Source organism: Sorex araneus, chromosome 2 (genome assembly GCF_027595985.1).
Source record: "Sorex araneus isolate mSorAra2 chromosome 2, mSorAra2.pri, whole genome shotgun sequence".
NCBI lineage: Eukaryota > Metazoa > Chordata > Mammalia > Eulipotyphla > Soricidae > Sorex > Sorex araneus.
The window spans coordinates 134228228-134254651 of NC_073303.1; the positions used below are offsets into that span (position 1 = coordinate 134228228).

Genomic DNA, 26424 nt, shown 5'->3' on the forward strand with positions numbered 1-26424 from the left:
GGCTGCTCCCGCTGCCTCTGCCGCCATTTTCGCTCAGAAAAATGGGGTGGAGAGGGAAAAAAAATCCCTCCCCGGGCTGCACGAGGTTGTAGTTCAGTTCACAGTCAAAATGCATGGCTGCAAGAATCTGCTCTGGTGCCAAAATGGGTTAGGAGACCTCAGGATCACAGTCAGTAGGCGCGGAGGCTCTGCTTCTCGTGCCTCGGCTCTCGGTTCATCTCTGGGCGGAAGGCGCGCCGGGAACCTTCTTACCAATACTTAATGAAATGATAAAAAAAGATATGTATTTCTTTCAAAGAAAATTAGTGTAAATTGTAGTGTCTCACCATAGAAACACTAGGTTGTTGTATGAGGAGTTATTAAGATGTCGTTACAAGTTAAGTCTTCTGTGCTAATGTTTTGTCAGTCAAGATTGGTTGGCTTCTATGTTGCCTTTCCTCCAATCTGGACTGCTACTACTGGATTGTCAGTATTCTAGAGTTTGGAAATGTTGTTGCTGTGCTAGGTCCAGGAAATCCAGAGGTTTTGACTGGGCGGTACAGTTGGGGTTATTTTTTTAACCGGACTGTGGCTTTGGGGTGTGGAGGTGACTGCTGGGGCTCCAGAAGTACAGGGAGGTGGGGGAGGTAGCTCATCCCGCTTGGAGAAAGCCTGGAGATTGCAGCCACAGAGACTCTCATACCTGAGTTCAGGGCAGGTTAATTTCTCAGCGAGGCTCTGTCCTGAGGCAATGGAGTCTGGCCAGGGGCATGGCAGCCACTCTGGGGTGTGGGAATAAGCCACTGATGGGGCTTGGTGGGCAGGCATGGGCCCACCCCCTTCGTGAGTGGCCCAGGTGACTCAGCCATGAGTGGGTATCTGACAGATTCTTGCAGCTAGTAGATCTCTTTCAAGACTGATTTCTGAGTCTCTGGATGAGGCCGGTAGGTGAGCTTACATGGAGCTGAAGCCCAAAATCTTTGGGGAGATTTTTTGGTTTTCTTGTGGGGGTCACACCTGGTGAAGCTCGGGGTTATTCCTAGCTCTGCACTCAGCATTTACCTCTGATGATGCTCAGGGGACCATATGGGATGCTGGGGATCAAACTTGGGTTGGTTGCATGCAAGGCAAATGCCCTACCCATTATACTATCACTCTGGCCCCTTAACAAGATCTTTATTATTGTTGTATTGTTATTATTATTGTTTGGGTGAGATGCTTAGTGTTGACTTTTGAAGGACATAGTTTCCTATAAGCCACCAAAATGCCCACTGCCTCTATGTTCCTGTTCACATCCTCATGCCCCTTCTGGGCCTCGTGTTGTGATGATCATTCAGTGAAAGGCACATGGTGTTTCTTTTTTTCTTTTTTAATTTTTTAATTAATTAATTAATTAATTAATTTTTTGCTTTTTGGGTCACACTCAGTGATGCTCAGGGGTTACTCCTGGCTCTGCACTCAGGAATTACTCCTGGTGGTGCTCAGGGGACCATATGGGACGCTGGGAATCGAACCCGGGTCGGCTGCATGCAAGGCAAATGCCCTACCCGCCATGCTATCACTCCAGCCCCCACATGGTGTTTCTTTAGGGTGCTCAGCAGGTGTCTGTTGTTGCTGATTGTGCTGAGTCCATTTTCCTCAAGTGAATTCCTGTTATTCCAACTTTCAAACTTCTCCTGACATAAAGATCTCATTTGGGGGTGACTGCAACCCTCCACTTGAAGTGGATATGTGTGTGGCTAGGGGCTGGGGGACGGCCATGGATGTGACAGTTCCACAGATGGTGAGCCCCAAGCCTTGGCTCTTGCCTTCTGGGCAGCTGCCTCCCACCATGCCTGTCTTGTGATTCCCAGGTCAGTTCTGTCTATGGCCAGTGCTTCCCCGACACGCAGCAGCAGCCAGAGGAGCACGGAACATGGCAGCTGGTGCCGTAGTACAACCAGGACTGCTTGGCAGGCCAGAAACAGTGCCCCTCATTCTGTCCCAGTGGCCAGAGGGTAGAGGACTTGGGTCTCTCCAGGTGCCGCTGGTGCTTCTCCAGCGGCGCCTGCCAGGCTCCCGCTGCTGTCAGAGGCACCTCTGTTGCTTTTGGCCACAGGTCTTGTTTTCCTTCCTGAGTCAGCATTCTCGGGCCTGCGAGAGCTAGAGTGTGTCTCTAGTGCACAGACCGCTCCGGAACTGGAAGGGCTGGTTCACTAAAGGACACGGGATTTTTCCATCTTTGCTCCACTGCCTGGTCTCCCTGTGATTGATGGAATTGGGTCAAAGACTCAGTGCTTTTCCTCTCAACCTTCATGGGAAATTCGGTAGTGAACACAGGGACTTGGCCACCAGCCACCAGCATGAGAATGCGCGTACAGACCAGAAAGGCAGATGGCTTTGCCAGGGCTCTGTTGCCTTTATGAAGGGCACCTCAGCTTCCCCACCAGGGCTGTCATCTCAGGGAAGCATGGCTCCCAGCACAGCAATGTGTTGGTCACAGTGGCCTGAGTTTGCTTCTCAGAGGCAGGTGCAATAGGTGGTTCAGAGATAGCTGAGGGCGTGTCAGGGAAACACCATCCTTTGACCTTGTCGGGGCTGGTTGTTCATTGACAGGAAGCCAAGATCAAAGGAGCAGCTAGCCCCAAGATGAAGGAGGCCCTATGTCCTTCCCTGAAGCTCTGGGCTGGGGAAATCCCACTCACATGCAGGAACAGTAGCAGATGGGAGCTGAGCTGAAGGCTTTCCTCCTGCCAGCAGGGAGAGAAAAGCCCCTGCTGCTTTTGCTGGTGTCAGGAATCGAACCCCAGTGGGACAGATACTCTCCACTGAGTCATATCTCTGCCCTGAAAAGACAAGTCTTAACCCCTTATCCCCTCATATTACCCCGAAGTCTCAGTTTCTTGAGCAGTTGTTAAGAATTAGAAATATCTCAAGAATGCTATAAAAGTTGTAAGCCTCAGTGTTCTGGCCCTTGGGTAATTTCCAGTGCTGAAGGTCATTTGAGTCTGTGTGCATTTGCAGGCTAATGAGATGAGGTACACAGGTGAATAACTAGACCTGGATGATCAGTGATTATGTCTACAATTTTCCCCACGACTTTTTAGCTAGAGTCGGGTGCACACGTAGCAGTGCTCAGTAAGCCATGCTCACTCCTGGCAGTGCCCAGGGGACCATATGTGGTATTGCAGATTCAAATCAGGGTTGGTCATGTGGAAGGCAAGGCATTAAACCCCCTACTATTGGTCCTGCCCTCTATTTCTGATGAGGGCCCAGGCTACACCCAACAGTGCTGCAGGCCATGGGGTCACATCCAGTGTTCTCAGGAAATACTGGGTATTTCTGGGGATCAAACTCAAGTCCTTAGACATGCCAGCATGTGCTCTACTAACCCAGCTACCTCCTGTACTCTGCTCACTTTTTAGCCTTTCTGAGGCCTGTTTTGTTTCTGAACCACTCTGTGGGCTTACTCCTGACTCTGTGCAAGGGCTCACCCCTGGGAGAGCTCTGAAAGCCAGACAGTGCCAGAGATCAAACCGTGGTGGCCCCTGTGCAAGGCAAGTGCCTCACCCACTGCACTAACTCCCAGCCATCATGTCTCTCTCTTCTTGTACTTCAGAAAGGATGGATTAGGGCTGAAGACAGTACAGGGGTTAAGGTACTTACATTGCTTGAAGCCAGCTCCAGATCTGATCCCTGTCATGACATATGGTCCCCTGAGCACTTTTAGGAGTAAGTACTGAGAACCCCAAAAACTTAAAGGTGGGATATAAAAGCAGCAGCCCTCAATGCCCTACGTGGCTCATTGCCACCCTCCTCCTTTTTGGGGAGGAGGGGGCACACCCAATGGTGCTCAGGTGTTATTCCTGGCTTTGCACTCAGGAATCACTCCTGGTGGGCTTAGGTGACCATTTGGAATGTCAGGGATTGAGCCAGTGTCAGACACTTGCAAGGCAACCACCCTACCTGCTGTGCTATCTCTGCAGCCTACCACCCTTTCTTTCCTCCACACTCATACTCATATTTTCTAAGGATTTTCACCCTCACTATTGCCATTTGGTACCTGTCAGGCAGCTCTTGGCTTTGTCAAATTTGGGTTCCACCCTGTGGTTCCTTGGGTCCCTGTGGCCTTGTCCTCATGCCTCCAGAGACGTTTTCCTGTCCTCTTCACAGCTTGGCTTGCTGCAGCAGTGGACGCCACCATTCCTGGCTTCCACACTCCTCTGCAGGATACCGTGCAGCTTGGTTTGTCATAAATTCTTTCAGTTTCTCCTTGCTCTGATCTTAGGTGCAAATGTCAGAGGTGGAGGAGCACGGTCCATTGCCTTTATCTTACTGAGTAGAGAACAGAGGTCAAGAGTAGTTTAAGGGGCAGTGACGAATAGAACCTGCCTTGGGGGTGGGTCACTTGGCGCTTTAGTTCTACCGAATTTTCTTGAATGTTTATCATATATGTTGTCATTTCTTCTTGCCGTCATCATGGGGCCATACACAGTAGTGCTCAGGAGACCATGCAGTCACAAGAACTGAACCCAGGACTCCCACGCACTAAGCATGTTCTCCAGTCCTTGAGTTATTTCCCCACCTGTTTGCCATCTTTTTCCCACTTAATTATTACCAGATAATACTAGAAAGGTGGTAGGGGTAATGGTGAGGGGGTTGGGCTCCAGTCTCAGTTCAGATCCTCACCCTGACACCTATCCTGTCTTCTGGCTTTGGATAAAATACTTGGATTCTCTGTGCTTCCTTTTCCATATCTGCAAAAATTAGGTAATAGTTGTATCACCAGTAGGATCATTGGGAAGAATAAGGAGTTAGCTATGCACAGCCCTGAGGACAATGATCAACCAATTTCAGATATGCTGCAGAGTCTCTAGTATTAAGAGATTTGGGGGAAGGGGGCACCCAGCGATGTTCAGGGGTTACTCCTGGCTCTGCACTCAGAATTACTCCTGGTAGTGCTCAGGAGACCATATGGGATGCAGGGGATCAAACCCACGTAAGCCATGGACAAGGCAAACGCCCTACCCGCTATACTATCTCTCTGGTCTCATTGTGAGATTTGTTAGAGCTTGTTGTCCCCATGACACAACAGGTTTCTTAAAGGCATTAAAGCCACCACCATCCCCATCCAAGGTCCTGTGCCTCTTTTATTGCCGAGGACCCAAAGCCAACAGGAGTCAGCTGAGAGTCTACAGCAGCCGAAACCACACCCTGGCCAGGCAGTTCCATGGCAGTTCCAGTAGCAGTGAGTGACTAAGCAGATCCAGGGAGCTGTGGGCACGGAGCAAGGCTGCACTGGCCTTCTCAGGGGGGAGGAGCCCTGGCTGGCATGGCCTCCGGGCATCAGCTCATCCCTGGCAAGCCCCTGCTGTGTTTACACAGGAAGCCGGAGCAAGCCAGCGAGGCAGCTGCTCTCTGGGGCTCTCCAAGTCGGGCTCCGTCTGCGCAGGATCCTGTAGCCCGGCCACCATCACCAATGAGCGAACTGGAGCTCGTTGTGCACTTCCCGAATCCCCACCCTTCCCTTCTCCTGGCACTCGAGCCCAGCTAGGGGAGCAGCCTCAGGAAGGGCTGGGAGGGCAGAGGCGCCACGCGGCTCTGGCCGGACAGGGACACACAAGGACACGGAGGGCGCTTATGTAACAGGCCTGCTGATCCCCAGGGAGACAGAGAGAGTGCCAGCAGCTGGGTCCCAGGCTGAGGCCCACCGTGCCCTCTGTTGCCCATCTGCGCAGACATCAGTGTGAGCTTGGTCCTGGGCAGCAGTGTGGGCTGGGGCCCTTCTGGCAGATGCCTCTCTCCCAGGTGGGGCGGCCCACTGGCTCTGCTCCAGTGCCAGGGAGGCAGGACCTAGTCCTGTGGCAGCCCAGGGGACCCCAGTGACCAACCACGGAAACCTCCAGGGTGGCTTCCGACTCCTTTCTTTTTCAATCTTTGGGGCCATGCCCAGGTTTGCTGGAGGCTTACTCCTGGCTCTGTTTTCTTGTTGTTGTTGTTGTTTGTTTGTTTTTATTTGGGAGCCATACCTGGCGATGCTCAGGGGTTACTCCTAGCTCTGCACTCAGAAGTTACTCCTGGCAGTTCACAGAAGATCAAATGCAGGGGATTGAGCCTGGGTCAGCCATGTGCAAGGCAAATGCCCTCCCCACCCTACTATTGCTCCAGCAGTCCCTTAGTTCTGGTTCTGTGCTCAGGGGTCACTCCTGGTTCTGCTCAGGAGCCAGGGATCAAACTGACCACATGCAAGAAAAGTGCCTTTTTTCCTGTACTCTCTCCAGTGCTGTCTCTTTTGTTTATTTTGGAGTTTGGAGGTGGTGCTTAGGGCTGCTCCTGTCTGTGCTCAGGGTCTCACCCTCACACACACACACACACACACACACCATGAGGATTCAGGGGACATTTGTCAGGGATCAAACCAGTCAGCTGCATGGAAGGCAAGTGTCCGAATCCCTGAACTGTCCCCCTAACCCCCACCTTTGGTTTGGGGACTGTACCTGGTGGGGCTTACCCTGGTGCTGGTGGACCGTGGGGTGCTGGGCAGCCTTTAGAGTTTCCCACTCTTGTAAAACTGTTGTCAGAAAGTTTCAGCTTCTCATCCAAGGTGCCCAGTCCAGAGACCAGAGGAGACTTGGCAGGCGGGACCCTCCCCCGCCCCCAGTGAGCGAAGGCTTTCAGCACACATACTCCCCTTCCTTCTCTTTCAGTTTCCTCTTAGCCACTTCCTGTCCACAGGAAGGCCTGTTCTGAGGGGAGGACTGTGGGGCAGGGAGCTGTGGGGAGGGGCAGGGATAGGAGTGAGGAGGACAGGCAGACAAACAGACAGTCGCCACGCAGATGCAGAGAGGCAGAGACTGAGAGTGTGAGAGGAGCGTCTGTGGGGTGCAGGACAGGATCGTGGGGCCGTGAGAAAGGGGAACAGGTCTTGCCTTCCTGGGCCAGGAACTGGGCCCTGTGCCCCTCCTTGGCCCCCTGGAGCTGGCACAGATGTCACAGGCTCCGGAAGCTCTGCAGAAGTGCATTCCCAAACCGGGGAGGCTATTTTTGGACCCGCTGTGGAGAGCCGTTGTAGCCTTAAGGAACTGATGGCCGTCTGACTATGCCCCTCACTCTGGAGCCAGGCCTCTAAGAGAGGGGGCAGGAAAAGCGGAGAAGCCCCATGCCTGCCTGTGTGCCCCACACCCGCTCACAGCCGCAGCCCTCAGCAGGATGCTCTGAGGCCACCCCGGAGCCCAGGGCCTCTGCAGACCAACCAGTGTAGGTGAGGCTGCACCAAGGGAGCCACTGAGCCCCCTTAGACATGTGACCCAGCCTGCCCCCCCTCCCCTGCTTGGCCCTCAGGTGCCCCTGCAGGGACCAGCCTGGGTCTGGGATCACCTCACACCTAGTCCTGGGAACCCACCAGGCCACTCCAGTGAGTCACATATTCTCTTGTTCTGGCCACAGGAGCTACTGACCCTGAGGATCTGAGCCAAGCCCCCCACAGTCTTGCCCCCCACACACACACACTGTCCCTCCCAGGGGGACAGCTGGCCTTTACTGAGCACTGGATAGATGTCTAACCCTGACGAGTGCATCATACTGGCTCACAGATGGTGCACACACAGCTCTACTTATTTCAGAAGGACCGTATCCAGTGGTGTTAGGATGGGGTGCTAGCAGGACCCTTCCTGGTGACTGGTCTTGGGAAAGAGCCACCAGAGCCAGATCACCCTGGGCATTGCTGGGAGCAGGGCCAGCATGACAGGGAGCGGCTGGGGGCCCTGCATGCCCTGGCCCATTCCACTCTCCTCCCAGTCCCTCTCATGGTCTAGGTGGGGTCTCTCTCTAGTGGTCACCTTTTGGGAACCCCCTAATCAGAAGTGTGCTAAGCCATACCCCATCTTCTGAATCCCCTTTCCCCCTCCCTCCCTGTCTCTTTGTCCCTCTTCCCAACCACATTCCCTGTAGGACGTGCTGACACGTGCCACCACACTCTCAGGACAGCACAGCGGGACTGTCCTCACCTCTCCACCATCTGGGCAGAACTCAGCAGCCCAGGAAGATCTGTCTGCGCCACCCAGGCTGGCATAGCTACCATGCTGCCACTCAGCTCTCTTGTCTCCAAGGCTGCCAGCTCCCGGCCCTCCCCCTCCCCAGCCCCTTCCAAGCCTGCTTCCAGGGTGCCCCCTTCTAAATAGCCGACATTCTCTTTCATACTAGGAAGCGAGCCCCCCCGCCCCCCACCGCCTGGCGCACAGCCCACACCAGCACTGCTTTGCTGATGGAGAGCTGTTGAATTCTGCAGAGATGCCATCTAAATAGACACATTTACAACTTCCTGTCCATTTAGCCATCCATCATCCTAACAAAGGTAGTGCTAATAATAACCTGCACATTCACAGCTTACCAACTGCTTCCGCATTTGCATGCTCCCCACCCCCACCAGCACCATAGTAATGTGTAAAGGAAACATTTTTCAATGTTAAACAGGCTTCAGGAAGTTCAGCACACTTTATTAGGGTGTGGGGGGGGGGTGTATAGTCTAAACTGGTTTGGCTTTGGTGAAGAGCCCTGGCTTAGGCCCACCAGGCCTGCTAGCCACGGTCACTGTCCCAGTCAGTTCACTGGTAACTGACAGTTTGGGACCCTTTGGGATCCAAATGGCCCTTATTGTTTTGTTTTAGTCTGGCTTTTTGGCAGTGTGGGGGATGTTCGGAACCCAGGGCCTACACTTGCTAGACCCTGTTCTACTGCCGAGCTACATCCCAACCCTCCTCGTTGTTTAATTGTTTATGTTCCTGTTTGGGAATTCAAGCACTTGAGAGCTTGCCAGAATATGTGGGAACTCCCTGACATAAGCAGCTTGAGCCCCACCTGCAGACCCTGACGAGAATGGAGGATCAAGTCACAGATCTGTACAGTTTTTGATACTCTATACAGATCGTACTTTCTCAAGGAGACCTGGAAGCCATACCCGGGGTGATAGCTCAATGGTAGAGCAGCAGTCTTGCAAGCGTGAGGCCACAAGTTCTATTCCTGGCACCATCCCACATACTCAGGTGCAATCCAACAGCTCTCCTGTTTGGAATCTCCAGCATACAACTAATAACTCTGTACAGACACCACAACAAAAGTGTATGACCCAGCCAACACTGCCACTAAGTATAGGCAACGCCTGGGTATCACATCAGGGACAGTGAACAGCAAAAATGTGTACCAGACAGCAAACTGCTGCATCTTGTGTGCCAGCTCCCTCAGCTGGTAGGCCCTCCTTGGAGTATAGTGTGAAGGAGGGTCCTGAGGCCACATCTGGGCTCCCTGGGACAGATGAGGATGTGAGGCACGTGCCACATCTTTGCTGTAGCTGCTTTAGGCTCATCTTTGAAAGGCAGTGAAATGGCACCAACTAAACTGAGATGCTTGGGGTCCCTGAGAACAAGCACTCTGGTGGTTGCAGCATGGAGCCTGGGCTACTTTCCTCATGCCGTGCTGGGACTTTGCTTTTTGTATGTCTGGGGTCACACCCAGCTCTGCTCAGGCTGATTCATGGCTTTGTGCTCATGGATCACTTGTGGAGGAGCTCAGGGGACCCTATGCAGTGTCGGGCATCAACCCCCCAGTGCTGTGTACAAGACAATTGCCTCACCTGTACTCTCTCTCCGGCCTGGGGACTTTGCTCTGAAGCCATAAACCATCTGAGGCCCCAAGGCCATGTCCCCCGCAGCAGCTCAGGGTAAAGGCCTGGGGATGCTGGGCTGCAGATTCCCTGGGTCTCAGCAGTGCCTTAGAGACCATGTGTTGCCAGGGATTGGACCAGTGTGGACCATGTTCAAAGCATTCCCCTTAACCCCTGTCTCTCCACTTGATGAAGACTGCCACCCCTCAGGGACACCCCACCAGAGTAGATGGGGCTCGTTAGGTCCATCCACTGTTCCTGTTGGCTGGCCATGAGTCTTCTCCCTCTCTGCAAAGCCCGGTGACTGGGCAGGCACCAGCCCTCCAGATCTCCTGCTCTTGATTCCTTTTTTTGTTTGTTTGTTTTCATTGAATCACCATTAATTACAAAGTTACAAAGATATTTATGATTGAGTTGCAGGCTTACACTGTTCCAACACCAGTCCTTCACCAGTGTCCCGGTTTCCCTCCCACCCCCACTGTATACCTGTCCCTTTCCCTTTGTCCTTGAGTTCCCTTCCCTGACTTATCCCCCCCACCCTTGCCCCAGTGCCGAGCTTCCTACTGAAGACCAGTTCTCTTGCTCTTTGATTCTATTGCCATGGGGCATCTGATATTCCCGTACGACATTTCTTTATATCCCACATGAGAGAGAACGTTCTGAGTCTGTCTCTCTCCCTCTGATTCCACTCAACATGATACTCTCCAGATCCATATCGCCAAAATATGGAAACAGCTCAAAAGTCCACAAACAGATAAAGAGACTGTGGTACATATCCACACTGGAATGGCTCCCTTGACTCTTGCTTTCTACGTAAACCCTCAGTCTGGGCTCACTCACCTGCTCTCACCCTCATGGTGTTCTGCAGCCTGGGAGGGTGGGGTGGCCCCAAGGATGCAGGCCCCTCTGCCTGATAAGTTTCTGCTGGCTGTGATGGGGCCACCCCTCAGCAGAACACTTGCCCCCAAACTCAAAACCAACCAAACAGCATACTGCCTCCTCTCCTGGCCTCTAGCACCCACTTCAGAGCATCCTGCCACTTGTCTTTGTCGACCTTTCATTCTGCTGCCTAAACACCTTGGCTAGGGCAGGAAGCAGTTCCCGCCCTGTGCCCGGCTGCCCCCATGCCTCCAGTGTTCTGCCTGCTGCACAGCCCTGGCCTTTTCCTGCTCCTGGGATGCAGTGATACAGGAGCTGCTGCAGAGTCAGAACAATGGCAAAGCTATGGACACTTGCACTGCCACCTGTGTCTCTTACCATCTGGTGGCTTCATTGATAGCGCTCAGCCTGTGAGGCCCAAGAGATAGGACAGCGAGGAGGCCGCTTGCTTTGCATGACCCCTGAGCACAGAGCCAGGAGTAAGCCCAGAGCACAGCCAGGTGTGGCCCAAATACCAAACCCCGGTAAGTGAACTGCTTTATTGCAGACTGGATGGAACTGAAGTGTACTATGACATTTTGGCAAAAATAAGCATTTCTGGGGCTGGGAGAGGCCATGGAGGAGGTTAAGGCACCACAGATGGTGCTAAGCATGGAGCATGGAATAAGCCCCGAGACGGCCGGGCGTGGCCTGAGCCCCCATCCCCACCCCAGGGCCATTTATGTTGCTGCTATCACTGCTGGTCATTGGCTGGTTTTTGGCTGCTGATTATTAGCTATACTGTCATTGTATTGGTTTTGTATTATTATAACATAAACTGTGTGAGTCACCAGTGGTAGGCACCAGCGTCAGGGTGCACGGGTGCCTGTGACACCCTGTAAGATGCATTTGTGAGAATATGGGACTGTGGGCATGTGGGGGGAAGGGACGTGCCTGAGCCTTGGGCCTGATGCCAGCCGAGAAAGGTGAGTCTACGGCAACACCCAAGGGTCCTTTCCACCTGGCTGCAGGTTGGGGAATTTTCCTGATCCAGCCCTGGAATACCAACCAGTCAGGGAGGCATTGCCCATTGAGGCAGGCACCTGCCCAAGCTGGTCCTGCAGCAGTGGGCTGATGGAGCTGGATAGACCAGACTGTAGCTGGATCACTGGGAGGATTTGGGGGCAGGGGGAGCAGGGGAAGGCGTGGTCGTGCTCCCTCCCAACTGGGCACACACTCCCCTGTGCCTCCTGCAGCATCTCCCAGGCAGTCCTCCCAGCACTGGTTTGGCCCTCCTCCCCCTGCAGCCCTACTCTCCATGAGGTGGCAGGCTGAGTGATGAGGCTCTCTGCACTTGGGTTCTGATGAGATTGTGGGGCACCCTTATGTGAGCGCTTGGATGGCTGAGTCAGTGGGGAGCAGGAGGACCCAGTTGCTCCAGCCCCAGGCCTGCCTCCGGCCTCCTGCTAATGTACCTACAGTAAAGACACGGGCTCAGCGCCGTGATGACTGCCTGCAGTGAAGATGCGTTAGAATCAAGCCAGCTGCCATATCTGCTTACACAAGGTCAGGGTGTGCTGGTTTGTTAGTTTGGGGGTCACACCTGGTGGTGCTCAGGGTTACTCCTGGCTCTGCACTTGAGAATCACTCCTGGTGGTGCTCGGGGATCCATACAGGATGCTGGGGTTGAACTCAGGTTAGCTGTATGCAAGACAAGCATCCCATCCGCTATTCTATCTCTCCAGTCCCCTGGCACAAAGGAGATGTTTCAATTAAGTGTATTGGGGACTGGATAGATAGTGCAGGTGTTAAGTGCTTGCCTGGCTTTACCCCTGGCACCACATGCAGTCATCTGAGAATCACTGGATGTGGGCCAAACCTACCTCCCTACAAAAAAAAAAAAAGAAAGAAAGAAACAGAAACAGAAGTGTATTTGAGTTTGTATTCGGTGTGTGTGTGTGGGGGGTGCAGTTATTTGGCTTTGGTTTGTTTTGGATTTTTGGTTTGGGAGCCACACCAGGGCAATGCACAGGGCTTACTTTAGCCCCAAAATACACTTAATTTTAAGTCTTTCATGTGCCAGGACGGTTACATAGTTGGAGTCCCTTAATCACATGACAGCTGAGGACAGAAGTAGCTCACAGGAGCCCTGGTCCCGCTCTGGGCCCAGCTGAGCCCTGATGTGCTGTGTGTGTCCCATCAGGTCATGGCGAGTGTCACTGTGGAGAATGCAAGTGCCACGCGGGCTACATCGGGGACAACTGTAACTGCTCGACGGACACCAGCACATGCTGGGCTAAGGACGGCCAGATCTGCAGTGGCCGTGGGCACTGTGTCTGTGGGCAGTGCCAGTGCACGGAGCCAGGGGCCTTTGGGGAGATGTGTGAGAAGTGCCCCACCTGCCCCGATGCCTGCAGCACCAAGAGGTAAGGCCCCTCCCCCACAGCTGTGCATGTACATGCACACGCGTATACACACACACACACACACACACACACACACACACGCACGCACTTTGTCCAGCCCAGCCCTCAGGGCTGCCGCCTCGCTCCCCACTCCTGGTACCCTATCCCCAGATAGCCAGCCTTGCTGGTGAGCAGGACTCACAACATTCACCAAAAGTTGAGTCTTTCTGGTTCTAGAAGGATTCTGTATGAAAATTAAACAACAAAGCAAACCAGTTTCGAAATGTCCAGATAATGAATAAATGAAGTGAAACAGGCTTCAAGATCAAAGTAGCATCACCAGAAAGTCATTCCTCCCCCACCCCTCCACCCCTTGTCCTGTTGTGGGACAGGGATAGAGCTGGCTCTGTTCTGCATTGGGGCGGGGATAGAACCTTGTGTATTGTGGACAGGGATAGAGCCTCTCTCTTGTGTATTGGGGCAGGAATAGAGCCTTGTGCCTTGGGTTGGGGTAAAGCCTTGTATATTGGGTAGGGATAGGGCCATCCCATTTCCACAGGTGAAGGCAGTGTCCTTCCTGCACAAATGAGCATCTTCAGTCTCACAGAAGACCCAGAGGGGAAGTGCTGCTTGAAACCCACTATGGTCAGGGCCAGGGATGGGGCTCAGTGGGAGACCACTTGCCTTGTGTGTGTGAGGCCCTGGGTTTACTTCCTGGCAGCCTATGGTCCCCTGTGCATCAGCAGGAACAACCCTCAACCACTAAGCCAGGAACAAACACCATCATCACCCCCAGCACAGACTGAGAGAATAAAATCAGCAGGTCAGTTGGCCAGGGAAAGCACCCACCGTAAGGAGGCAGCCAGGAGAGAAGCCGCAGTGATTTCTGCGTTTTCTGTTTCATGTGCACAGATGGAGGTTAGAATGATCAGAGCTGGCTGTGCGCAGGCACGGATTCTGTACCTGGCCAACCTCTTCACCCTCTGCCCCATGCAGCAGAGAGCACGTGAGAGGAGCGAACGCAGACAAGTTCTGCCCGAAGACAAGGGTGCCACTCTCTCGAGCCCTGCTCAGGAAACAGCTGTGTCATCAGCATCAGCCCAAACAAACGGTCACACAGACCTTGGCCTTTATCTGGAACGCAGTTGCGAGATGTGCCTTTGGCCGGTTTCCCTGCGGAGTGTCTGGCTCGGGCCCATCACGAAATGAGGTCATGTGCCCGGAGCCGCGCTGGCCGCCCAATATACAATATACAATATCCCTACCCAATATACAAGGCTTCACTGGGAGGGCTGCAGGGCCCCGGCTTGGATGTTTGCCACAAATAATCCAGGCATGGGTAATTGAGAGCTGGCCGAGGACCAAGGACAAGATAGACCAGGCCAGCTTTTACTTGTATGGCTGGAGAGGAGCCCTGGAGAGTGAAGGAGAGAAAACAGGTCCGCTGTCCATGGGCTAGGAATGGAGAGCCGACGGCAGCTCGGCCTCTGTGGGAGGAAGTGGGTGGTGCGCCAGGTCTGTCCTCTGAGCCATACCACAGTGTGCCAAGGGAGGTGCCCGGCCCTGCCCCCAGCAAATCCCTTTGAGTCTGGTGCCCATAGCTGGGGCATGTTGTGTGAAAGGGCTCGGGGGTCAAGCATGGACAATACAAGGGGAGTCCATGAAAATGGACCAGAACCTCTACATCCCCTTTTAGGGGGCAGTGAGCAGACAGGTAAGTTCCCTGGAAGGCTTGCTTTTGCTGTCAAAGTTTAAAATGTTTATTTCCTTGAAGTCATGGACTTTATCAGCCATTGAGCAACAGGAAGGAACAGGGAGAGAACAGGAGCCAAAGGGAGCCTCACTCTTCCTCACACACACAGCCCCTCCCCCATCCCTTTCACAGCCGTGTACAATTTAATTTTTTAAATACTATTTTGGACTTGGGGTCACACACAGCAGTGCTCAGGGCTTACTCCTGGCTCTGTGCTCAGGAATCATTCCTGCCGTGTAGGACCAGGAATGGAGGCCTGGTTGGCAGGGCAAGGCAAGCATCTTAACCTCTGTACTGTCTCTCCAGTCCTCAATCTAAAACAATTTTTATTCTTTTCTTTTTTAATTTATTTTTAAAAATGTAAACAAAAGCCAAAAATGTTGACGCAAGTCTAGAGCTGAAATTGATTAGATATCAAAGGTCCAATATTAAAATTGATACGTTTAAAAAATCAGTTTTGGGGGCTAGAGCGATAGCACAGCGATAAGGCGTTTGCCTTGCACACGACTGACCGGGGTTCGATTCCCAGCATACCATATGGTCCCCTGAGCACCCCCAGAAGTAATTTCTGAATACAGAGCCAGGAGTAACCCCTATGTATCACCGGGTGTAACCTTAAAAGAAATAAAGAAAAAATCCGTTTTCATGCTTGGGGACCAATGTGATATTGCTCTATCTCATCACAGGGCTGTTAAGTCCTTGTCTAAGGATTTGCTGAGCTGTTTGGTGCAAGTTGAGCCTTCTGTGTTATTATCTTTGTTGAATTTAGTTGATGTTAATTCAGTATCAGGTAGAAGGTGTTGTCATTCAGAGACTTTAGGATCCAGATATGAGTAGATAAGTAGATATGGCCATGGCTGCAGGGTTTGGGCGTTGCTGCCAGCGGGGAGGCTGCCCACCCCGACTACAAGAAGACCCTAAAGTTTTCAGCCTGGGCACCAGGGTACCTTACATTTTTCACAGTTCGGTGTCACTGCAGAGAATATTAGTGAGGAGGTGGAGCTGAGCTGCTGGCGTGGCTGCAGTGGTGGGATGAGGGTGTGTCTGCCGGACCTCAGCAGGGTGGAGACAGGGCCCAGCTCACACCCAAGGGCACCCCAGAGTTTTCATCCGGGAGTGGGGTGGGGGCCAGTGTGCCCACCCCTGTTAGCTGCTTGGCTTGTGTCCTGATCAGCAGAGCAGGGCTGGTGGTGAGTCGCCATGGCAGCAGCTGGGGAAGGAGGGCATCCAAAACATTTTTTATTACAGTTTGGGTTAGGTCATTATTTTAGTGCCAAAGTATTGATGTACAAAGTTCCGCACCACAACTCATTTTTTCCTTTTTTAAAAAAGCAGAGTCCCTGCCACAGTGACTCTGCCTGGCTGTTTTGGTAGTTTGCTGAGAGCCACAGGTTTTGAATGTCTCAAGACTTTCAGCAGCAGCAGCTGATCTCCAGCGTGTAGAACTCGCCAAGGGCGCCACACAGCCTCAGTGATTTCCATTAACAGTCCCGGCGCACTCTCACCGGGCAGCTTGTTTGTTCATGCTGATGGGGTTCAGACACTTGGTCAGAACGTGCTTCTCTGCTCCAGCGTCCTCACAGTCAGCCTCAGCCCAGGCGGATGTGGGGAATGGGGGCTAACGTGCTGACCCCGGAGAACCCAGGGGTGGACACAGGACCGATCTTGACTGAGGTGGATGCAGAGACATTTCTGCTGAATGTGTAACCCTGAAGACCGGAGGCCGGCCACAGGGCAGTGAGAAGGAGCAGAAATTGAAGCCAAGTCTTGGTTGTCTGCCCTCTCGGGCACTGACCTCACAGGACCCTGTGGGTTGTAACCGGGTCAGTTGCCTCAGGTCCTTCCCTGGAGGAGGGCTTCTGTGGCTAATTCTAGAATAGAAGGAATTTTTTCCCCTTATTTTTTGGCCACACCCAGTGAGTACTCCGGGATTATTCCTGACTCTGTGCTCAAAGATTATTCCTGTCAGTGCTCCGTGAACAATATGTGGCGCTGGGGTCAGCCACACTCAAGGCAAACACCTTCCCTGTTGTACTGTGTTTCTGGCCCCAATAGCTGGATGCTTGAACCTATTGGAATCCTCTTTTTTTTTTTGTCTTAGTTTTGGGGCCACATCCAAGAGTGCTCCTGCCTCTGTGCTCAAGGGTCACTCCTGGTGGTGCTTGGGGGACCATATGTGATGCCAGGAATGGAATCTGGATCAGCTGCATGCAAGTGCCCCGCCTCCTGTGTGCGCTGGCCCCATATTGGAACTGTCTTCTGAAAGCTGTACCCGCTACCTTCACCTGGCACTCTGCTTCCTTCTTAGGGGTCAGCAAGTTAAGAGAAAAGACTTAAAGAGGGACCAGCTGCCGTGACCTTGCTTTGGCCTAACTGTTCTCAGCTAAAATAAGGGAGTGAGTCAAGTATCCTCCCGGCCCAGTTCTGCACTGGAAATGGTACCATAGCTGTCCTGAGTTTTCCACAGAGTTAAAAAAAAAAAATAGCTTATGATAGTGAAGGTGCTGCCTCTGTTTTCGCTGGTGAGCTGTCTAGCCTCATAGCCCGCATGTCCTCAGGGGCAGTGGGTACAGGGGCATCTCCCCCGAGCAGACCTCAGGGGCCTTTCCCAGTATGAGGCCGTGGGGTCCTGACCCAGTGTCCTGAGGAAGCCCCTGCTTTGGGGGCTCTCTTCCTCCGTGCAGACCCCCAGCATTGTCAGACTGGTCATTGTGCCCCAGCCAGTCCTCACCAAAGGTCAGTTCTCAGCGACCCCAGCAGGCAGCCTCACTCCCAGTGCCAACAGGTGTGACAGACACCTAGTCAGATAGTGTTTTCTGCTCTGTGGGCTTCAGGAGACTCATTCACCCTGATATCGTGGCAGATGGCCCGAGGCTGGGTTTGGACCCTGTAAGATTTATATACTTACATACTAATGTTCTCCAAGCATTTTCTCGAACACTAGGATTTAAACTGAGAGCTAGCTCAGGGGATTAACTCCCATGCTTTTATGCAGAAGACCCAGGTTGCATTCCTGGCACTAGGTCCCTGCTGGTAACCACCTCTGAGCACTGCTGGTAACCACCTCTGAACACAGAGCTGGGCATAGCTCCCCAACACCCCTGGGTATGGCCCAAGGTGCACACACACACACACACATGCACACACACACACACAGCATGTGCACACACATGCACACACAGCATGCACACACATACATGCACACACAGCATGCACACACACATACATGCACACACAGCATGCACACAAATACATGCACACACATGCACGCATATACACACATGCACTGACACATGCATGCACATATACACAGACATACACAAGCACACATACACATACATGTGCGCATGCACACACAGAGACACACACACACACGGACGCACGTTGGCCTTAGGAAAGCAGCTCCAAGTGTCTCTTTTTCACAGCTCGCCCAGATTCTTTAGAAGGCCCCTGTGAAGTGTGGGTTCCCTGGCAGAGGTGCGCCCCTCCACTGTATTCTGTGTAGAGCCTAGTGCTGGGAGAGGGTGGGCATCCACACTTACTACCATCAATAGGTCCCTGGAAACAGTGGCTTTAAGCAAAACGAGACCATCTGGCAGGTCGTTGAATAATGACATTTCATTCAGCACTGGCCAGGATTTTTTTTTTCTTGTTAAAAAAACAAATGACTTTGAACAAAGTGGCAAGGTTCCAGGACAGGTTTCCAGTAGTGTGGGCATCATTGTTGTTGTTTTTGTTTTGAGGGCCACACTCCTGGCTCTGCACTTAGGCATCACTCCCAGTGGGCTCAGGGTACCATGCGGGATGTTGGGGATGGAGCCTGGGTCAGCCATGTGCAAGCTAACACCGTGCACTGCACTATTGCTCCAGCCCAAGGGTATCATTTGTTATAGGAAGGAGAATTTCAAGTGTATAGGGAAAAAGTTTCCACATTTCCAGACCTCCTCTCCCCCAATTACCCACAAAACCATAGCAGATTGAAACAGTCTCCTTGCGGGGCATATTGGAAGCCTCAGACAACTGGAAATGAGCACTGGACCCTTGGGGGTACTGCCAGGTGGGTGCTCAAGACAGCTGGGAGGAGGAGGTGTGTCTCCAGAGCCATGTTCTCACTTCACTATTAACAGAGACCTACAGGAGCCCAGGTTTTATTCTCAAAGATATGGCTTCTTTTTTCATATTTGGGTCACACCCAGTAATGCTCAGGGGGTTACCCCTGACTCTGCCCTCAGGAATTACTCCTGGTGGTGCTTGAGGGACACTATGGGATGCCGGGGTTCAAACCCAGGTTGGCCATGTGAAAGGTAAACTCCTACCTGCTGTGCTATCTCAGCCCCAGAGATGTCTTCTGTGGGCATCTGGACTCTGGCTCTGCCTGGTGAGAGGGTCTGAGGGTGCCTGAGATCCCTCTGCAAGGCCAGGAAAGGGATTTTTACCATGCAGTCACTCAGCTAGAACTCAGTGCTCAGTTAGGATTTGATGTAGAAGCATAACTGCATTTGGCTTCTGGTATCGGGACCCAGGAAGTCTCAGCTTGACAGGGAGACCAGACATGCCTCTCAACACTCCCCTGTCCTTCCCAGACCCCCTGGGGTCCCCGCTAGACCTCTGAGCACAGAAAGAGGTTCACGCCTCAGCGGCCTGGGGAGGGGTCTGGACTCCACACTGCTGGAGCCCACATTCGCGCGTGGAACTAACACCCACTTGTGCTGCCTCTTTCCGAAGAGAGTGTGTGGAGTGCCTGCTGCTGCACTCGGCAAGCCCAGCCAACAACCACACCTGTCAGGCTCTGTGCAAGGACGAGGTGGTCACATGGACAGACGCCATCGGTAAGTGCACTGTCACCCCTTCTGGTCACGGTGACATGCAGGGGCAGTGTCTGGGTTGTAGGATCCGGGGAGGGCACCGACCTTGAGTGTGGAAGCAGCTTTGGCCTCCTTGGCACAACTGTTGGCTTCCCAGGAGCATCCTTAGGGAGGGGTCCTTGCCAGGGCCAGAGTTCCAGCTGCCCCGGATTTCCAGGGGCAGGCTGCCTGTTCATACATTTGCATTTTATGGCTTGAGCCCAGGACCTTCCTAGCCATGCCTTCCCCCACCCAGGCTCTTGAGATGCTGGAATAGCAGGAGAAGTCATGTTTACTGTTACGACAAATCCCAGACCTCAGTGACTTAAGTATATGTTTGATCCCTCTGACAGTCCAGTGAGGACATTCCTGGTTGTGCATGTAGTCAGTGAGCAATCCAATTAGCTACTAGACCATGGTTCTACCCTCCCAGTGTTCTCAGAATCTGCCCCGCTGTCTTAGCAAACAGAAAGACCAAGTAAAGGGTTTTATGGAGGTCTGTGTGGGCCGGGCAGGAAGTGGCTCAGAACTCCTGCCCACATTGATTGGTCACTCTGAGCTGCAGGGGTGCCTGGGAAACGTCTGGAGTCCACACAGGTGGCAGGAAGTCATGAGTGGTGGACGGTGAACTGGTTTCTGCCCCCCCCCCCCAGCCTCAGCGCATGTTGCCTTCAGGATGCTTCGGGCACCAGGAATCCAGAGACTCATTAGCCCACCATGAACCTGGGATGGGCCGCCTGGTGCTTCTCCCAAAGCAGATCTCCCACATTTGCAGCTCCCACCCATCCCTGGATGGGAATTCTTACCTAATGCTGCAATCCTGGATCCTTCTCATTCAAATAACTGCAATGTGACACTGCCCATCGTTTTGCTTTACCAGGGGATAAGAGTCTATAGGTCCATTTCTGAGCATGAGCCCAGGGGCTCAGAGGTTCAGAGCGGTTTACTTTTAGCCATCTCTGGCTGGCATCTGTATCTTTTCTGGTACATCCATTGTGTTCAAGGTGAGGAGAATCTAAGTGTAAGAGATGCAAATCTCATGTCTTAGCTTGGTATACATGGAACCATGAACTCTGTAGATCCCTTAAGTCTATGCTAGAACTCATACACTGCTGGTGGAAATGTGGAAGCATGCAGCTTCTTTGGAAAACAGTTTAGCAAGTACTGACCATAAGCAAAGTAAACAGAGATAAACTAAACAGAACTGCCATTCAAGCAGTTATATTCCCAGTCTATACAATGAGAACTGAATACACAGGCAAGTGAACCCTTGCAGGTGAATATTCATAGCAATATTATTCATAATAGTCAAGCATTGGAAACAATTCAAACAAACATCAACTGATGAATGGAAAAATAAATCTGGTTTGTTCACATAGTGGAATATTATTCAGCCGTCAAAAGGATTTGGTGAGACTCAAAGAGCAGGAGTACTTGCTTTGGACGAGAGATACCTAGGTTTGGTCCCCAGTGCTACATAAGTCCTTGAGCAGTGCTAGGAGTGAGCCCATGGCACTGCACCAGAAGTTGGCCCCAAGAACTGCTCGGTGTACTCGCAACCCCACTAAAATAAAGATGTGAAGGGCCTAGTAGACCTGCTGCAACTTGGACAAGTATGATTCCTTTTATTTAAAATGTCCAGAAAAACAGTATAGTGAAAGAAAATAGATTTGTGTTGCCAGGGGCTAGGAAGAGAAGGAAATTTGACTGCTAAGAGGAATGGGGTAAAAAAAAAAAAAATCTGGAATTAGATGCTGGTGATGGTCTGTCAAAACATTAAAATACAGCATTGTCAAAGCACCAAAGCAAGTCAGTGATGCACTTTCCAGTGGTTAAGCAGGGGTGCAAGGGCAGATGCAGGCGCCTGGTGGGTCCTGGGCTTCCTCCCCGGCTCCTGTGTACATGCCTGTCCTGCCGCCCTGGCTTTGGCCAACTGCTGGTGCCAAGTCACACCAAATGGAGCCACGCGCTCAGCTAACACACCTCCAGCGAGCACTTCCTGTGAGCCAGACCCGCACCGCGCCAGAGGAGCAGAGTCCTGAGCCTCCCCCTGTTCTCCTGGCCCCGCTTCCACTAATGTCACACTCCACCACACGCCTGGCCCCGCCTTCCCAGATTCAGGGCTCCAGAACAGAGGCCTCCCAGCCCTCGCGGAAGCCTGTCCCTCCAGGATAAATCGGCCACTCCCAAGGGAGGCCTCATTGGGGTGTCACCGTGTGCCCGTCTCCCATCCTGCCCTCGTTCACTTACCTCGGCCCGCACAGACCTGGGGTTTGAGCACGATGACCAAGCCCCTGTAACTGAGAACCGCATTCAACTGTCTTGTCGCGGGACAAAACTCTTTTGAACAAAGATGTTACTGTGTGGGCAGGGAGATGGCTTGAGTGAAGAGTGCAGACCTGCCCTGGGTGAGGCCCTGAGTCTGGAACCCGACACTGCATGGACCCCCACCCTACCCCAAGCTCCAGCAGTGTGGCCCTGGGGGCTCCGGGTAGGGAGCCCTCCAGCCCACATGCGCCAGAGTGGATGCTCCCTGTCAGAGTACCAGCCCACAGCTCTGACTCAAGCACACAGCCCCAGCACGCTCTCCTGCTCAGCACCTCACCTCCTCTTCCTTTCCTCTGGACACCCGTCCGGCCTTTCCCGGAGAAGCCCCTGCAGGAGATAAGGCCTGGACCAGGCAGCCAGGCCGGGACTGGGGGTGTAGAGGGCGCTGGGACGGAGGGTGCTGGAGAAAGGGGGCTTCTGAACACACAGGAGCTGGGGGTGGCGGCTGGGCCCCCCTGGCCCCAGGCAATAGGCCCCACCAGACTCCCAGCACCCTCACTCCCTGCTTCAGCACCCCAGAAGTTCCTAACAAAAGACAGTCACCCATCGTTCACGCACCCAAGAGGCTCACCCAGAAAGTCGCGTAGGACAGTGCTCTCACAAGCCTTGTTTGCCTCCCCCCGCCATGGTGAACAGAGGCTCAGTTCTCCCTCTGAGGGGAAACAGCCTCACTGCTCCGGCGAGGCCAGGGTCCTCCGGTGTGTGCGGGGGTGCCCTCTCACAAAGGCGCCCTGTGTGTCCAGGCTCACGGCACCGAGTGCCCCTGTCGTCTCTGAGCCCTGGGCCTGACCAGCTCCCAGCCCTCGCAGCCGCTGCCCGTTTCAACCCCTTCCACGTCCACACACAGCTCCGCTCGCCCTCCTGTCTCTGCACTGCCACCCCCAGAGGGCGGGACAGAGACCCGAGCATCCCAGGGAACCCAGCTCACTCGGAATGGGCCCTCTGCATGGCCTCCCCCCAGCCCGTGTCCTGGCGGTTCAGACAGCCTCTCACAGGGTTTTCTCACAGGGAAAGATGACCAGGAGACAGTGCTGTGCTTCTACAAAACCGCCAAGGATTGTGTCATGCTGTTCACCTACGCAGAGCTCCCCAGCGGGCGCACCAACCTGACCGTCCTCAGGGAACCAGGTGGGTGAGACCTGACCTCAGGCGCAGCCCTGCACCTTTTCCCCCTCCCCGGCAGGGGAGGCTTCCAGGTCTCTGGAAAGATCAGGACCTACACGGAAGAGACAGAACAGGGGCCAAGGCACTTGTTTGGCGCCATCAGTGACCCCTGAGCACAGCTCGACTAGAGATTAGAAGAAAACTGAGTATGGATCTCAGGAGCCTGTGCAGGGGCAGGGCCTGGGGGTCACAGGCTTCTGAGGGGGCTGGGCCTGCCCGTGGGAGTGCCTCATTTGGGAGACAGAGTTGGTGGGTGAGATGGGGCTGGAACAATAGCACAGCAGGTAGGGCCCTCGCCTTGCATGCTGCCAACCTGGGTTTGAGCCCCGGCATCCCGGGGTCCCCCGCGCCCCACCAAGTGTGGCCAAAAGGTAAAGCCAAGAACTGAAAAAAAAAACAAACCAAAAACCCAGAACTGGTGGGTGAGAGAAGCAGAAAGCTCTGGAGCCTCCCCACGTGCAGATGGGGAGCATGGCTGGGTGGGGAGCAGCAGGGAGGCCAGGCCAAGCACAGCCCGGTGGGCCAATCGGCCCCAGTCACGGGCACAGACCTGGTCATGCACAGAGCTGGTGCCTGGAGACAAGCCAGGCTGGCTTCAGTCTGGACAAACTATGCTGCCCGCCGGGGGCTGGGAGCAGAGATCGCTGGCCTTGGAGTAGCTAGGGCTCCTGGTCTGACCCTCTTGCTCTTCTCTGAAGAGAGCAGGAGGGGGCAGAACACCAAGACTATTGATGCCAAGTGAGCCAGACTCGCCCTTCCCGGGCCAGAGGCCAGGCTATGTGTGACCCCAGCCGTGGCATCCGGGGAGGTGGCTGAGACAGGGCACCTTCCTTGCCTGTGTGGGGCCCTGGGTTCACCCCTGGCGCGCCTGGCACCTGAGAGAGCATGGTGGGCACGGTCCTTGCCCTCCTCCCCTCCCTGTCTGGACAGCAGCAGCCACAGAACCACGAATGGGGCTTGCTGGGCTGGAGAGTCCGAGGCTACGGCACGTGCCTGGCACACAGCTGACCCTGGCTTGGTTCTCAGCATCACTCAGTATCCCCCAGGTCCCACCAAGAGTACCCTTGGAGCACAGAGCCAAGAGTAAGCCCAGAACACTGTTGGATGTGGTCCAAAAATAACCCCCTGAAAACCCACAAAAAACACAAGAAAAATAAGGTGCTGGACCGATAGTAAGTGGATAGGGCACTTGCCTGGCACACAGCTGACCCAGGTTCACTCCCCAGCACCCCAGATGGTCCCCTGAGCACCTTAAGCAGTGACCCCTAAGTATCACCAGGTGTGGCCCCCAAACAAAGCAGAACACAGGCAAACAAGGCTTTGTTTCCTACACTGCTTTGGGGCCTCTGAAATCAAAACTTTGTTTGCAAGTGTCTGGCTGAGACACAGTGTGGCCCCAGCAGCCTGGTGGGCCCTCCTGCCTAAGTGCAGCCCTGTGTCCTGTGTGTGCGTTGGGTTTGGGGGAGTGGCAGGGGGATGCTTCAAGGTCGGGTGACACAGCATGCAGGACAAAGGGGTGCTGGCACCGAGGCCCTTGTCAGGACAGAGGGTCGGCTGCCGTGGGGTGCCTCCTTTTCTGTAATTAGGAGAGTCTGCCCTGACCTGGGTCTCCCAGGAGCCTGTGGGGCTCTGAGAGGACAGAGGACGGAGGGAGCCTGGGGGCGGGCCCTGGGGCACAGGTGGCTTTGCCGACCCGCGCCTAATCCCCTCCAGAGTGTGGAACTGCCCCCAATGCCACAACCATCCTGCTGGCCGTGGTGGGCAGCATCCTTCTGGTGGGGCTCGCCCTGCTGGCCATCTGGAAGCTGCTTGTCACCATCCATGACCGGAGGGAGTTCGCCAAGTTCCAGAGCGAGCGATCCCGGGCCCGCTATGAAATGGTAAGGCTGGGGGTTGGGGGGCTGCCAACAGGTGTCTGGGCCTCTGAGGTCGGGGAGGCAGCCACGTCTTTAGCGTTCAGACTCAGTCCCTGGAGGCCGTGTGCCCAGCTCTGGGTGGGGAGAAGCACCTGGCTCATGGGCACAGGTGCGTGGCACCCAGATAGGGGACCTCCATGGGACAGCAGCCTAGTCTGGGGGCGCCCCCTGCATGTTTCCCTCCCTGAACCCTCACGCGATGCCAAGCACAGGTGCAGAGGGAGCCTGGGAAAGAGGAAGACACATTTCGTGGTCTCTGCACAAGCGGGAGGCCAGATCCCAGGGACCGGTGGCCACCCTGTGCTTGGCTACCTGCACTCCCGAGTCCTGACCTGGGGTACCCTCTAACCCTGAGCATGGCCCAGAGCCTGGGAGCAGCTCAAAGGGCTGGAATACTGCCTGAGTTCTGGCCCCCACGATGGTCAGTGCACCTCTGGCTGTGGCCGGAAAGAGCCCTGGGCGTCCTGAGCACTGCTCTGGAGACCCCTCCCAAGGGGGCACCCGCTCACACTTCCGCCCTGCCCCACAGGCCTCCAACCCGCTGTACAGAAAGCCCATCTCCACACACACTGTTGACTTCACCTTCAACAAGTTCAACAAGTCCTACAATGGGACCGTGGACTGAGCGGAGGACAAACGGTACGAGTCAGAGACTGATGCTCCCGGTAGCCCATGCACGACGTCCAGCAAGACCGGGCCAGAGCCCCACTGCCAGGGCACAGCATGGGAACGGGACAGGGGACAGGGGGGCTCGCGTCGGCCTTGTCCCCAGGGTCCGCCAAGACACGGGCTGAGCTCCCTTTCCGCCCACCGCAGCAGAGCCCCCAGGAGTGCCCAAGCATGTCCAGCCCGCACAGGCCTTTCCCAAGGATAGTTTCATAATTAAAGATTAAGACGTGTGATTCCGGCCGTGGCGGCCACTGAGCCTCACCCACCTGCTGTCCAGCTGGCTTGTGGGTGTGGGTGGTGGGTTGAGATGACGTGAAAGGTGTGTAGTTTGCAGGTGTTTCCTCTCCTGTCCATGTATGTATAGTAGTTTTGTAACACAAAAGGAACATGACTGTGCAGATCGGAAAATAAAGATTAAAACCAAAAGATTTCCTTTGCTGACACTCTATGTGTTGTGCTGCTTATTGGGCCGAGGAGGTCCGGGGGAACCAGCGCGTCACCAAGCCCCGCAGCCGAGGGCTTTCCACAGACCCCAGAAGGCAGGTCGGGGAGCCAAGCCTCGGCATCTTTCCAGTTTGCGTAAGTTGATCCCAGTGTTACATACAACTTGTGTTTCTTGCCATTCGGCAGCTTCATTAAAGAAATTCTAGTTTCTTTCAATTAATGCAAATTTCTGAAATGATCAGTATTTAAACTCCTGATGATATGGCTGTGTTTTCTATTTGCCAAACAGTGGAATCAACTGTTGTACATACATGGTGGCAGAGTCTGGCCGATGTCCCGTCAGAGTGTGAGCCACTGGTGGTACCTGCCAGTAAGTCCCTGGCTAGACACTGCCCCCTGCCCCATCCCCGTCCAGGGCTCGGTGTGT

At 54.0% G+C, this 26424-nt stretch overlaps 1 protein-coding gene across 1 annotated transcript in view; it reads left to right on the forward strand.

The window, feature by feature from the left end:
* ITGB5 (integrin subunit beta 5) overlaps positions 1 to 25994 on the forward strand; it is a 129866-nt gene extending 103872 nt beyond the window's left edge. Inside the window, exons 11-15 of the mRNA XM_004606660.2 lie at positions 12678 to 12900; positions 19358 to 19461; positions 22813 to 22932; positions 24682 to 24848; positions 25414 to 25994. Coding sequence (XP_004606717.2) covers positions 12678 to 12900; positions 19358 to 19461; positions 22813 to 22932; positions 24682 to 24848; positions 25414 to 25509 — 710 coding nt within the window. The 3' untranslated portion in view covers positions 25510 to 25994. The remainder of the gene's footprint in view (positions 1 to 12677; positions 12901 to 19357; positions 19462 to 22812; positions 22933 to 24681; positions 24849 to 25413) is intronic.
* Positions 25995 to 26424: the final 430 nt, after the last annotated feature.